We start from the raw sequence: 14178 nt of genomic DNA on the forward strand, positions 1-14178 counted from the left end.
AGATAGATATGGCCAGAAACTAGTACCGAGCGGGGCGAGCATGGAAGAAATCCCCACCACAATGGAAGCAAGAGCCTCTCAAACCACAAACCGCATTTTCTCCGAAATCCTCAGCCTGTTTCAAGTGTGGAAAAGAGGGGCACAGAGCTGCAGAATGTCGTTCGCAAACACCTGCCCGGAACCACCCACCGGGGGGGGGGGAACTTGCAAAACCTGGCCAGCGCAGGAAGGAAACTGCCCTGAGGAGCAGAGAGATCGTAGAATTTCTATTCCCCCCCCCTCTTTGGGGAGGAAACCCTGGCATCTCAGCAAGAGGAATCATACTCATTTGGAAGCGATCCAGAAGACGAACCACTGGTAAGCAAACCAATTAAACGGCTTACCCTCCCCTTAAGACTATTTATCCCAAACCGGGACAGGGAGATAAATATCTCTGCTCTAGTGGACTCAGGGTGCACCTGTTGTTTGATCAGCCCAACCCTAATAGGGAAGTTGGGGATTAATTTAAGAAAGCTGAAAACCCCATCGCTTTTTGCCAACTAGATGGGTCAATAGCAGGAGGGAAGCCAGCTTCTTTTGCCACTGAGTCTCTAAATATAGGTATCGGAAACAATGAGGAAATACTTACATTTATAGTGGCACCTGGCATGGAATGGCCGTTAGTCTTAGGCCTTGCATGGCTGAAAAAATGGAACCCCAAAATCAATTGGAAGCAAGGCATCATAAAATTTCAGATGCATGTGACTTTTGCTGAGAATCCACATAAAGGAACTGAGGAGGCAGAGAACCGAGAAACAGCCATGCCTGGTCACGCCATGCCAACTGGGGGCATACCCATAGAATACAAGGATTTGGCTGAAGTTTTTAGTGAAAAAGCCTCAGACGAGCTCCCTCCCCACCGCACCATCGACTGTGTGATAGAAATCTTACCCGGCGCTAAACTCCCTAAACCCAAGATGTACAGCATGTCACTGAGGGAGTAGGAAGAGCTGAGAACATTTATTGAGAAAAACCTAGCAAGGGGTTTCATCGAGCCAGCCCGACCAAAAATCGCAGCTCCAATGTTATTTAAAGAAAAAAAGATGACTCAAAATGTCTCTGTGTTGATTTTATGAATCTGAATACGATCAGTGTGGAAAACATGTATCCCCTCCCCCTTAGGAAAGATATGCTAGCGTATCTCGTTAAAGGGAAAAATTTTTCAAAGCTAGACTTAAGGGAGCTTACTACCGTGTCAAAATTAAGGAGGGCAACAAGTGGAAAACAGCATTTAACACCCCCCTTGGGTGCTACCAATTCAAGGTGCTCCCCTTTGGGTTACAAGGAGCCCCTGCAGTGTTTATGCAGTTAATAAATGAAGTGCTACATCAGCATTTGTATAAGGGGGTCCTGATCTACTTGGACGACATTTTAATATATAATCGAGACCAAAGCAGAACATGTAAAATTAGTCAGGGCAGTTTTAAACAAACTCCGCTCTGCCAAACTTTATGCTAAACTTTCTAAATGTGAATTTCACCAAGAGAAGATTGACTATTTGGGGTACCGCATTTCACACCAGGATGTAGAAATGGACCCTCAAAAAGTGCAGGCTGTACTTAATTGAGAACCACCACCCACACATAAACAGTTACAGAGCTTCCTGGGTTTTGCCAACTTTTATCGCCACTTTATTTTATCGCTCAGATTGCCCTCCCCATTACCACGCTCTTAAAAATGAAGAGGGAGGGCAACCCTAAACCAAAGCAGCCTTTGAACTGGACTATGGAATGCCAAGCAGCATTTGAAAAACTTAAAACAGCTGTTCTCAGCAGAACCAATTCTAAAATACCCGGACACGGAGAAACCATTTGTCATACAAGCAGATGTCAGCAATGTGGCAATAGGAGCGGTCCTGCTTCAGAAAAATGAGCAAGACCAGCTACAACCATGTGCTTACACATCCAAAAAGTTGAATGAGACTGAACAAAGGTGGGCCATTTGGGAGAAAAAGGCTTATACAGTTTGTTGGGCACTGTTAACCTGGAGGCATTTCCTAGAAGGAAGTAAGACCCCTTTTGAAGTCTGGACTGATCATAAAAATTTAGAAGCCCTAAAGACCTCAAGGAAACTCTCCCCAAAATAAGTACGATGGGCTCACTACTTTAAACTGTTTGATTTTACTCTAAAATACCTCCCCAGGGGGAAAAACTTTCTGGCACATGCGCTATCCAGAAAACCACAATACAATAGTGTGAAGTCAGACGTAATCAAACCCATAGTACAAAACAATCAACTAGCCGCTAAAGTAATCACCAAATCCCAAGCAAAAGAAGAAACATTGACGGACAATGACACCACCCAGACTTTTAAACAAGCATTGGCCACCGATGAATGGTTTTTGAACCACAAATCCAGCTATCTGATGAAAGAAGACTTGGCTTGGATGGGAGGGAAGTTGTATGTTCCAGCCAGCCAAAGACTATGCTTAATGGTAAGGTGCCACAACTCCAAATTAGCTGGACATTTTGGTTTTGTGAAAACTTTACACCTTATTAAAAGACAATTTTGGTGGCCATCAATAAAAAAGGACATAGAAAGCGATGTAGCTAGCTGCCCCATTTGTGCAGCAGCAAAAAGACGTCAGGGGAAATCCCCAGGTCTATTGCAGAAAGTAGCTGAGCCTTCAGCGCCATGGAGAGAGATTGCTATGGATTTCATTGTAGAATTACCAAACAGTGCAGGAAATACTGTTATTTGGATCGTGACAGACCTGTGTTCAAAACAGGCACATTTTATACCCTGCCAAACAATCCCAACTGCTAAAAGTTTAGCCAAATTATTTCTAATACACATTTATCGACTTCATGGAGCTCTACAAAGGATCATCTCCGACAGAGGGGTTCAATTCACCTCCAAATTTTGGAGGGCATTTTTGGACTTACTTGGTACTGGCCAGGGGTTGAGCTCCTTGCATCATGCGTGTACTAATGGTACTTCTGAAAGATTGAACTTGGTGCTAGAACAATATTTAAGATGTTTTATTAATTTTCCACAGGATGACTGGACCAAACTTTTACCTTTTGCTGAGGTTGCGTTTAATAATGCTGTACACTCAAGCACTGGTTTTACCCCTTTTAGAGTAGCGACAGGCCAGGATTTCAGTCCCATGCCTGAACTACCCACAGAAGAACCCACCATCCCCTTACTTAAGGAGTGGATGGATAATTTGCAAAACACATGGCCAGTGGTTAGATTAGCCTTAAAGGAAGCTAGAGAGGCTTTTAAAATTCAAGCTGACAAGAAAAGGATGGAACCCAAACCTGTCCATCTTGGAGACAGAGTATACTTATCTACAAAATTTCTGAAATCATTACAACCATCAAAGAAACTAGGGCCAAATTTCATTGGACCTTTCCCTATCACTATGGTCATCATTCCAGTAGCAGTTGAACTACTCCTTCCAAAGACACTCAGGCAAATCCACCCAGTATTCCACATTAGTTTACTCAAGCGAGAAGTAATCTCATCCCTCAGACCACCTGCATCTACACCACCTGTTCCCATCATGATTGAAGGTGAACAACACTTTGAAATCAAGGAAATCCTTGACTCTAGGATCCAGAGGGAAAATCCAATACTTAGTCACTTGGAAATATTTACCATCAGCCCACAACAAATGGGTCGCTAAACATCATGTTAGGGCTCCAACCTTACTGAGAAAATTTCACTCCTAATACCCTAACAATAATTAATATACTATCATGAAATTTTTGTTTATATATATATTTTTACAGATGGACCCTTCCGTTTTCTAAGGAAGGTAGCATGTCAGATCCCTAAAAGTGATACTGCCATTCAATTGGGAGAAGGGGAAGACGTGGATTCGATTTCCTAGCATTGCCTGTGTCAACAGATACTTTACAACCTATATCCTGGCGCCAAAGAGCCCTAAGATCCCCTTAACATTGAGGAATGTTTATGACAGCTATGTGGGCTGTTTCACTTTAAAGAAAAAAGGAGAAACAATGTGAATACATACTTATCTGGGTTCTCAGGGCAGCTGGTAAAGAAAACATCTTCACACTTGTGTATTGGCTAAAATCTGCATTCTGGTTTAAGGGAGGGGACTCTACTGCTTTAATCCTACTTGTCTTGCCTAAGATACCCTTGCTTTGAATTGATTGCTGTCACTCCTGCTTAATAAAAGGTTCCTTTTGAAATACTCCGTTTCAAGAGTTTTTACTTTCTTAAGTTGGGAGAAGAGGCAATCTTTACAGGTATAGAATAGGCGATACTTGATTAAATCACCTGTGAAAGGGATCTTTGAGTCCTAATGGACATAAATATGAGCCCATAGTGCAGTGGTGAAATGCTATTTATAATTTATTTATAGTTTATAATGCTTTAAAAAAGTTTTTAAAAAGGTTCCAACAATCGTGCGCCACAGCTGTGATCATCTGAACCTTTGTTTTATCTTTTTAAAGCATTTTTTTACTACCGGTTCTGGAGAACTGGTATTAAAAAATGATTTTAAAAAGTTTTTAAAAAGATTCCCAAGCTCACACGCCACAGCTGATTTCCACTCTCGCTGTTCTACTTATCTTCCCAAGCCTCCTTTTGGCGCATATTGTGCATGTGCCCGTGCAGCACACCTTTGGTGCATAATGTGCATGTGTGTGTTGCAGCGTGCACTTGGCACACATGCGCAGCCAGCAAACCGGTAGCAAACCAGTTCAGATTTCACCACTGCCGTAGTGTGCTGTACCTGTCAAAAAAGCCAACACAGTCCTAGGCTGCATTAACAGATGGATAGAATCAAGATCACATGAAGTATTAGTACCACTTTATAATGATAAGATCATACTTGGAATATTGCATCCAGTTTTGCTCGCCATGATATAAAAAAAATTGTTGAGATTCTGGAAAGAGTGCAGAGAAGAGCAACAAAGATGATTAGGGGACTGGGGGCTCAAATATGAAGAATTGGCTGCAGGAATTGGGTATGTAATGAAAAGAAGGACTAGGGGTGTCATGATAGCAGAATTTCAATATCTAAGGGGTTGCCACAAAGAAGAGGAGGTCAACCTATTCTCCAAAGCACCTGAAGGCAGGACAAAAAGCGATGGATGGAAACTAATCAAGGAGAGAACAAAGGAGAAATTTCCTGACAGTTAGAACTATTAATCAGTAGAACAACTTGCCTCCAGAAGTTGTAGGTACTCCAAAACTGGTGATTTTTGAGAAAAGATTGTGACAACCATTTATTTGAAATATTTGAACAGGGGGTTGGACTAGAAGGTATTCAAAGTCCCTTCCAAATCTGTTATTCTTTTAAATCCAAATATAAAAGAATATACAGAAGTACATTCTTGACACGTTTAGTAAAATTAATTTCGTGTAAAACCTATATATCAAAGATGATGGCTACCCTTTTCTTCACCATTTTCTAGGAACAAGTCCCACTCTGTTCAGAGGGTTTCTCTTTATTGTATACATACAATGAATTCCTATTAAAGAGCAAATAGCAGGAACCCATATCAGGAGCAAGCAACTAGATATCTAAAACTATGAATCCCACAGCATTTGGAACCTGAAAACAAATCTCCAGCTCCCGGATTGTATGAGTCAGGCTGCCAAAATGTAGCTGTAAAATGTTTGATAGAAAATTTCTCCCCCTTACTATCCAAAAAATTAAGGATGGGCAGATGTCTGGGAATTTGCCCAGGATCCAGAGCCAAGTGTCAGTAATCTTGGCATCAAAAATTGGCAGTAGGAGTTTAGGATTGGTTTTTCTTTTTCTACAGTTTAAAGGTGGAGTAGAAATGGTTCTTTTCCTGCTCCCATTTATACTTTTCAACATCATGCAAAATGACCCCCAAATTATTCAACCCTGTTTCTTCATCTACTGCAGAGTTGGCTGTTCTATAGTTCTAGGAAACAGTAAGAAAAAAAAGGACACAATTAAGATATTGAGTGCAATGATCCAACTTCAGACTACTTTCTAAAATTCCTAGTTATAGGTCAGTTAAGTTACTGGATAGAAACACTTTCCCAAATGTACTAAGACCTTTTCTCACCTATTGATATGTTTCCAAATCCAAGAGTAATTAACCTTTCCTTGTGTTCATTAAGTTGATGCTTTGATTCAGCTAATATACCATTTGTCCACAAAAGCAAATTTGTAAACACTGAATGAATTACTCCAAACCTAAAAAATAAACAATGCGAACATATTATATTATATTATACACATAATTTTCCAGTATGAAATTTTGATGATACAACATTTTTTTTAATGTACCTACATAAATACACTATTCCAACATAGCTCTACCCCAAAGATGCATTCCATTAAAAGAACAGGCTGGGGAAACCATGCAGAGCCAGTGTCTAGACTCCAATACCTTCATCAGTAGTGGGAGGACATCTTTTGTCACTCTGAGGCAGCAGCCACACATCTTGCTTCTAGAATAGGAGAAGTCCTAGATCATCCTCTCTCCAACAGAGAGAAGAGCTAGCAAATGAATGAGGAGCAACAGAGGCTTTTTCTCAGTCCTGCCTTTCCCCATAAGCCAGACCTTTCAGGTTCATTAGTAAAATGGAACATGAAATATAGTAAAGCTTTCCAAACTAAATCACTAAACAATGTATGCTCCAATTCTATTTTTCAGTTTACCTTTGTCCTATAATTTATTATATAAATTAACAGTAGACTGCAGTGATCTTCTGTATGCCAAAGTTAAATTTTCATGAGAAAAAGGTGGTTACTGGTGAGTATCTACTTAGAAAAAGGTAGAGGAGGAAGAGTTATAACCAAGGCAACACTCAGATAAGAGACCTTTCGGCCCAAACCAGGAATGTAAGTTGAGAAAACATCTCAGGTTTGACCCTCCCTAGTTTCTTTTAGGATAAAGAGGAATCCATTCAGAGTTGCATGATTCAGTTACAGTAACCCTATAATAAAAATAGTTTCAGTATTTATGACTTTGTGTTCACCTTTGGTCTACCTTGAAGGGCTGACATCACTGTTTGGCAACAGCACTGAACACATTTAACACTATACAGAGCAGGTCTATATTGATTCTCCAAACCAACAAATAATCTTTTTTAAAAAATACCGCTGCCATTTATTTATTTATTTATTTTATTTTATTTTTATTTATTTATTTATTTTATTTTATTTATTTTGTCGCATTTCTATGCCGCCCAACTCCCAAGGGACTCTGGGCGGCTATATATTTTATTTTATTATTTTATTTGCTTTATTTTACTTATTTTCATGATTATATGGTTACCTATCTCATACAATAACTCTAAGTGGCTGACAACTGTCCATAAATCATAGTTAAAAACAAAGGTACCTCCACTCCAATATGGCATCAGACCATACATCCCCACAGCTCAACTCCCACCCTAGCTTTATGTTTCTTCACAGCCCTCCAGAAGACTAAAAGGGGCGGGGTCCCCCTGATTTCAAGTGAGGCGGGCTGTTCCAAAGGGCTGGGGCAGCCACTAGAAAGGTGCTCCACCAAGGTCCTACCAGATGACAACAATTAAGGAAGGGGACCTAGAGCACATCCACTCTGTCTAACCTACTACCTAATAACCTAGGGCAGGTATTCTCAAGGGAGTGGTGAACCCACAAAGGTTCCATGTAGGGTTTTAAAGGTGATACAGTACATAGAGCCTTGAATTACATCTAGGTAGCAAAAGGAAGCCAGTGCATACCAATAGTGCATACTGACATACCAATAGTGTTACTCAGGGCATCCAAAACTAATAGTTGCAGCTCCTGGATGTCTTCAAGCCCCATTTACAGCATTGCAGTAATCCAAGCAGTAGGTAATAGGTGATTGTGTGCAAGGCCTCGAGATCCAGGAATGAGCTCAGTTGGTACACATTTGTGCAAAGACTCTCTTGGCCACAGCCACCATCTGCTCTTCTAGCAGGAGCCATAAATCTAAGAGGACCTCCAAATTGTGCCCCAGATGTTACTGTCAGATCTGCCATCTTCAGCTTAACATTTTGGTGGCATCTGCCATAAATTGTTAAGAGGGTGAGGGAGAGAGGAAATAGGCAATTGGCATGTAGACAGTAGAGATGAACCAAGGGGGAGGGGATGACAGGTTTGACAGAAGCCAGAGGTGTGAAAACCAGCCATTCTTCAAGGCCACAGAGCCACAGAAAGGAATGTGAACTGCACCAAGTGGCACCAAACATTTAAGCAGTCCCCAAACATCTATGTGACACACCATTGGATGAAGACAAACTGGCCCTAGGTGGGAGGGCCAGGGAGAAGGGGAAATTCTGTAAGAGTATGCGTGGGAATTTTTGTTCTAGCCTGCTTTCACTGCAACCATTAATCCTTAATAAAAGAATCTATCACTTCTATTAGGTGGAGTCAGTGATGGGATTCAACTAATTTAACAACCGGTTCTTCCTAATGACTGGGTGGGTAGGCATGGGTGGGTGGGTCATGTGACTGAGTGGACGTGGCCAACTCGACATCACTCACAGCAAGGTGGGGTGGTGCAGGAAGGCTGAAGTGGCGGTGGAGATGGCCAGAGCCTTAGTGCAGAAGCGAAGCACCCTTGTGCTTACTTTTGTGCAGCAACAGCAGAGAGAAGCAGCTGATTGTCCAGTGCCTCATCTCTTGCTGGGTCTCGCTGCCTGACAGTCAGGGTTTTTAAAAAGATTTTTGCAGCAGGAAATGGCAGGCGGCTACTTCTGGCCTTCGTTGGTGCACCTGGGCGCAACTCTGCCCCGAGACACTGGCCTGCTGCCTCCTCAGTGCTGGCCCAAACAGCCTGCCGCCTCCTCCTCATTGCTGGCCTGAACGGCCTGCCACCAACGCCTCCTCCTCATTGCCAGCCTGAATGGCATGCCGCCTCCTCCTCCTCATTGCTTGCCCGAATGGCCACTTTTGAGCTGGCGACAGCATCAGCAATGGCGGTGGCGGCAGGCCATTCGGGCCAGCAATCAGGAGGTGGCAGTGGCAGACCGGCAATGAGGCTGCAGCAGCAGGCCATTCAGGCTGGCAATGAGGCAGTGGCGGCAGGCTGTTCGGGCTGGCAATGAGGAGGCAGTGACGGCAGCAGGCCAGTGTCTCATGGCAGAGAGCAGGTCACTCCCTCTGCCCAGCTGCACCAATAAAGGCTGGAAGTAGCAGCGGGACATGAGGGCTGCCTTGAGTGCAAATGTACTGTGGCAAAGGCTGTTGCTGCTCAAAGGCTCACCAGGCAGGGAGCTGGGCCACATGGGAGGTAGCAGAGAATGGTGAAGGAAGGCTTACCAGGCAGGCAGGGAGCTGGGCTGCATGGGAGGTCAGGGCGAAGGCAGGCAAGTGGGCTGGGCCAGGTGGGCCATGTGGTCAAGGCTAGCGAGCGAGGATGCCAGAGAGCAGCAGCAGACATGCCGCGGGCATGACTCTAGGCACCGGCCAAGGTAGGCAAGGTGAGATAAGGAGTGGCTGGGACTCCTGGGTGGGGCGGGACCAGCCAGTGGTGGGATTAGCTGGTTCTCCAAACTGCACAAAAAGTCAACTGGTATGCCTGAACCAGTGCAAACTGGCTGAATCTCACCTCTGGATGGAGTTGAGTGTCTCTCTTTCCTAGGGACCCACAGTAGTTGGGGCACACCTGACAGTTACCCCATCCAGAGTTAGAGATATCAATTCTCCTGATATTGGAGGTGAGGGCAGGGGGGACTAAGTTGCAGCTGGTTTCTCCCCATCCAGACTCTCACAATCTCCAAACACTGAGCCAGGATCTGAACAGGAGCATCTGCCCACACAGGGTACTGATGTATAATTAGCTATCATTAGCATATTGATGATAGTTAACCACTCCCCACTTCATATAGATATTAAATAAGAGGAGAGGCAAACTTTAAGTTCTGAGGCACCCCAAATAACAGGGGCCTAGAGAGATGGACCTCTCCTCCCCTACCAACATTGACTGCCATGGAGAAAGAAGAACCATAGCAGAACAGTGTCCTCCCATGCCTATCCTCAAGGCTGGTCCAGCAAAATGGTTGATGATATCAAAAGCAGCTGAGAGATCCAGAAGAGCCAGGGTGAACACACCACTCACATCTCAAGTTTTTTTTTTTTTTTTAATTTGATTTACATGCCGTCCTTCTCCGGAGACTCAGGGCGGCTTACAATGCATTAAGCAATAGCCTTCATACTTTTGTATATTTATACAAAGTCAAGCTTATTGCCCCCACAAACTGGGTCCTCAAGTTCTCCAAAGATCATCCACAAGTGCAATCAATGCTGTCTCAATACTTAGCCTGAATCCTGACTGAAAGGGGAACTCATTATGGCTCATTAGGGTTTATAGGTGGAGAAAAATAATTTAGGACTAGCAGTAAACTAGGAGACATGACATTTTTTACAACCATACTTATGAAAAATTACAATTAATATTGACATCAAACCATTATTTCTATTGTTTGATTGCAATAAATGGTTATACTCATAATTTCTTAGGTTTATTGATATATTTTAATTAAACATTAAAAACATTTTATTACCTCCCTCCCTGCACAGTATTCACTTTACCTCTCCAGTGTTTTGAAGGACTGGATAACATCCTTTGCGTGGCACCATAAAAAATATACCTGAAAGCAAATGTGAATAAATTATAATGGGTCCCATGGAAAAAGTAGCAATTAATCATGTATAAAAACAATTAAAAGAATCTAGAAAAATGTGCAAGACATTTTCTTCATTTCCTCAATTCACAATCCCTATTCACAATTACCATGATTGGTAATTACCATTACAGATACCTAATATCTGATCAGACTTACTTTGAGTCTTCATCCAATGGTGCTCCAGCGTTCTTTCTACTCCTGACCCATTTCCCAATTAGTTAACTATTCCTATTTTAAACATGAGAATATTTTTTTCAATACCAGGTATAGGGAAATAGATGCCCAATTAGTCTGTGGTTTTAATAAAAACAATTGGAAAAATCACCCAACAACCTTTCTAAATATATACCAAATTTGATTCAGTGCCCCTATCTTCTAATGCATTCTAATCAATGCAGTGTAAGGAATTAAATCATTTTTTAGTTATGAGGTTTGTTATTTCAAAACACTGGAAAGATAAAAGTAGGTTTTAATTGGATAAATAATAGTTAAGAGTTTGTGAAACTACTTTGTTTGAACACTGAGTTTTTCTTTTGTCAGCTTGGGCTTTAAAAGCATCTCTAGCCTCATTCAGGGCTAGTCTCACTACTGGCCAGGTGTTTTGTAGTTGTATCCACTCCTTAAGGGAGGGTATGGTTGGTTCCTCTACTGATAATTCTGGCATTGGGATGAAGTCCTGGCCAGTGGCAACTCGAAATAGAGTGAACCCAGTGCTAGAGTGCACAGAGTTATTATAGGCAAGTTCTGCAAAAGGCAGGAGGTCAGTCCAGTTATCTTGTTGATAGTTAATAAAGCATCTTAAATATTGTTCCAGAACTGAGTTCAGTCTCTCTGTCGATCCATTAGTTTGAGGATGATGACTAGAACTTAGGCACTGGCTGGTTCCGAGAAAATCCAAAAAGGTCTTCCAAAACTTTGAAGTGAATTGGACCCCCCAATCAGATATTAGCCTTTGTGGGACCCCATATAGTCAATAGATGCTGCAGGAACAGTTTGGCAAGTGCCTTAGCAGCAGGGATTTTTTGGAAGGGAACGAAGTGGGCTTGCTTGGAAATAAGACCTGTTATGATCTAGGTAACAGTATTCCCCCCACTTTCAGGTAACTTTACAATAAAATCCATAGAGATCTCTCTCCAAGGTGTTGAAGGCTCAACTACTGTCTGTAAAAGACCGTGGTTTTTTCCTTGTCTCCTCTTCGCTGCTGCACAGATAGGGCAACTGGCTACATAGCTTTCAATGTCTTTCTTAAGAGATGGCCACCAGAATTGCCTTTTCATAAGGTGTAGGGTTTTCACAAAACTGAAGCGACCAGCCACTTTGGAGCTGTGGCATGTTTGCATGAGAGGAATTCTCTGACTAGCTGGGACGTATAATTTCCTACCCAAGCTAAGTCATCTTTAATTAAATAGGTGTATTTATGGGCTAGGAAACAGTCATCGGTTTCTAGGGCTTTTTTAAATGTCTGAGCATTGTCCGTTAGTGGGTCTTGTTTAGCTTGCATCCTGGTCATCACTTTGGCTGCCAGTTGAGAGGTTGGGAGTAGGGGTTTGAACACTTCAGGTTTCCCGCTATTAAACTGAGGCTTTCTGAATAGTGCGTCTGCTAAAACGGTTTTTCCCCCAGGGATGTATTTTAGGTTAAAATTGAAACGTTTGAAGTATTGAGCCCAGCAAACTTGTTTTGGGGAGAGTTTGCGTGTCGTTTTTAGGGCCTCAAGGTTTTTATGATCAGTCCAGACTTCAAAAGGGATTTTATTCCCCTTTAGGAAATGCCTCCAAGTAATGAGAGCCCACCATACTACAAAAGCCTCCTTCTCCCAGATAGCCCATCTCTGTTCAGTGTTGGTTAGTTTTTAGATGTGTATGCACAGGGCTGCAGTTGGCCCTGCTCGTTTTCTTGGAGTAAAATGGCTCCGACTGCTATGTCACTGGCGTCTGCCTGTATGATGAACGGCTGTTCTGGATCTGGGTGTTTTAGAACTGGTTCAGCTGAGAACAATTGTTTCAGTCTATCGAATGCTGACTGGCATTCCATGGTCCAGTTTATGAGCTGTTTTTGTTTGTTCCCCCCTTGTTTCCAGTAGGTTAGTGATTGGGAGCACAATTTGTGCAAACACTGGGATAAATTGCTGGTAAAAATTTGCAAATCCCAGGAAGCTTTGTAGTTGTTTGCAGGTGCGGGGGGAGCCCAGTTGATCACTGCTTGAACTTTCCATGGGTCCATTTCCACGCCCTCGTGGGAAATCCTATATCCTAGGTAGTCAATTCTATCTTTGTGGAATTCACATTTGGAAAGTTTTGCATAACGTTTCACAGCACGGAGTTTGTTTAGGACCGCTTGGACAAGCTTTACGTGCTTGGCTTGAGTCTCAGTGTATATTAAAATGTCATCTAAGTACACCAGAACCCGTTTGTATAAGTATATACACCTCATGTATTAGTTGCATAAACATGGCAGGGGTGCTTTGTAATCCAAATGGGAGCACTTTGAATTGATAACACCCCAAAGGAGTGTTAAAAGCTGTTTTTCATTTGTCTCCTTCCCTAATCTTGATTTGGTAGTAATCCTCCCTTAAAGTCCAGTTTTGAAAAAAAAAATTCCTTTGGAGAGGTGGGCTAACTTGTCTTTCATGAGACGGAGGGGGTACATATTCTTCACGTTCACAGTGTTTAAATTTCTATAATCCACACAAAGGCACAAAGACCCATCTTTCTTCTCAGAATAGCACTGGGGTGAAAATTTTTGGTCATGTGGGTTCAATGAAACCTCTCGCCAGGTTTTTATCTATGAAGGCTCTCAACTCCTCGAGTTCCCTGGGGGACATGCTATACATTTTTAGTTTTGGTAGTTTGCCCCTGGGAGGATCTTGATAGCACAGTCTGTGGACCGGTGGGGGGGAGCTCATCAGAGTCTTCTTCGCTGAACACCTCAGCTAGGTCCTTGTACTCCCTGGGGATGCCCTGGTTTGGCACAGCCTTTCTCGCCATTGCTGCTTCTTTGTTTCGCTCTCCCCCCAGTTCCTCCCTTCGGCCATTGGGTCCAGTCACTCCCCATTGAAATCTTAGAGTCCCCTGCTTCCAGTTCACTCTGGGGTTCCATTCCTCAACCAGGTGAACCCTAGAACTAGCAGCCATTCCATTCTGGGTGCCACAATGAAAGTGAGTCTCATCATGAGTCCCCATTGCTATGTCCAGAGGTTCTGTGGCAAAAATGTCTGGTTCCCCCCCGAGACTGACCCATCTAACTGACAGAACGCAATGGGAATTTTTAGCTTCCCCAAGTGTATGCCCAATTTTCCCACCAGGGTTGGGTTAATCAAACACTGGGTGCACCCTGAATCCAAGAGGGCTGATATTTTCATTCTTTTCCCCTGACTGGAGACAAATAGTCTTAGGGGCAGGATGAATGGCTCAATTGGTTCGCTTACCAGCAGGTCGTCTTCAGTGTTCAGGACAAGCCCGATTCCTACCCAGGTGATGCCGGAGTTCCTCCCAATTTTGCGAGGGGGCAAAACACTTCTCAGTGCGGTGTCTTTTC

General features: G+C 42.9%; 1 protein-coding gene across 4 annotated transcripts in view; it reads right to left on the bottom strand.

Moving 5' to 3' along the window:
* Positions 1–14178, bottom strand: part of OTOP1 (otopetrin 1) — a 79196-nt gene that overhangs the window by 26563 nt on the left and 38455 nt on the right. For all 4 annotated transcript variants that reach the window (XR_015729244.1, XM_087875266.1, XM_034432904.3 and 1 more), the window contains exons 3-4: positions 10547–10605; positions 6060–6190 (exon numbers count right to left, since the gene is read on the bottom strand). Coding sequence is in view for 3 of the 4 variants with exons in the window: in XM_087875266.1 (XP_087731392.1) it covers positions 6060–6190; positions 10547–10605 (190 nt within the window). In the remaining variant the exon portion in view is untranslated. The remainder of the gene's footprint in view (positions 1–6059; positions 6191–10546; positions 10606–14178) is intronic.

The sequence above is a fragment of the Pantherophis guttatus genome, chromosome 8, assembly GCF_059756535.1.
Source record: "Pantherophis guttatus breed Tessera chromosome 8, ASM5975653v1, whole genome shotgun sequence".
NCBI lineage: Eukaryota > Metazoa > Chordata > Lepidosauria > Squamata > Colubridae > Pantherophis > Pantherophis guttatus.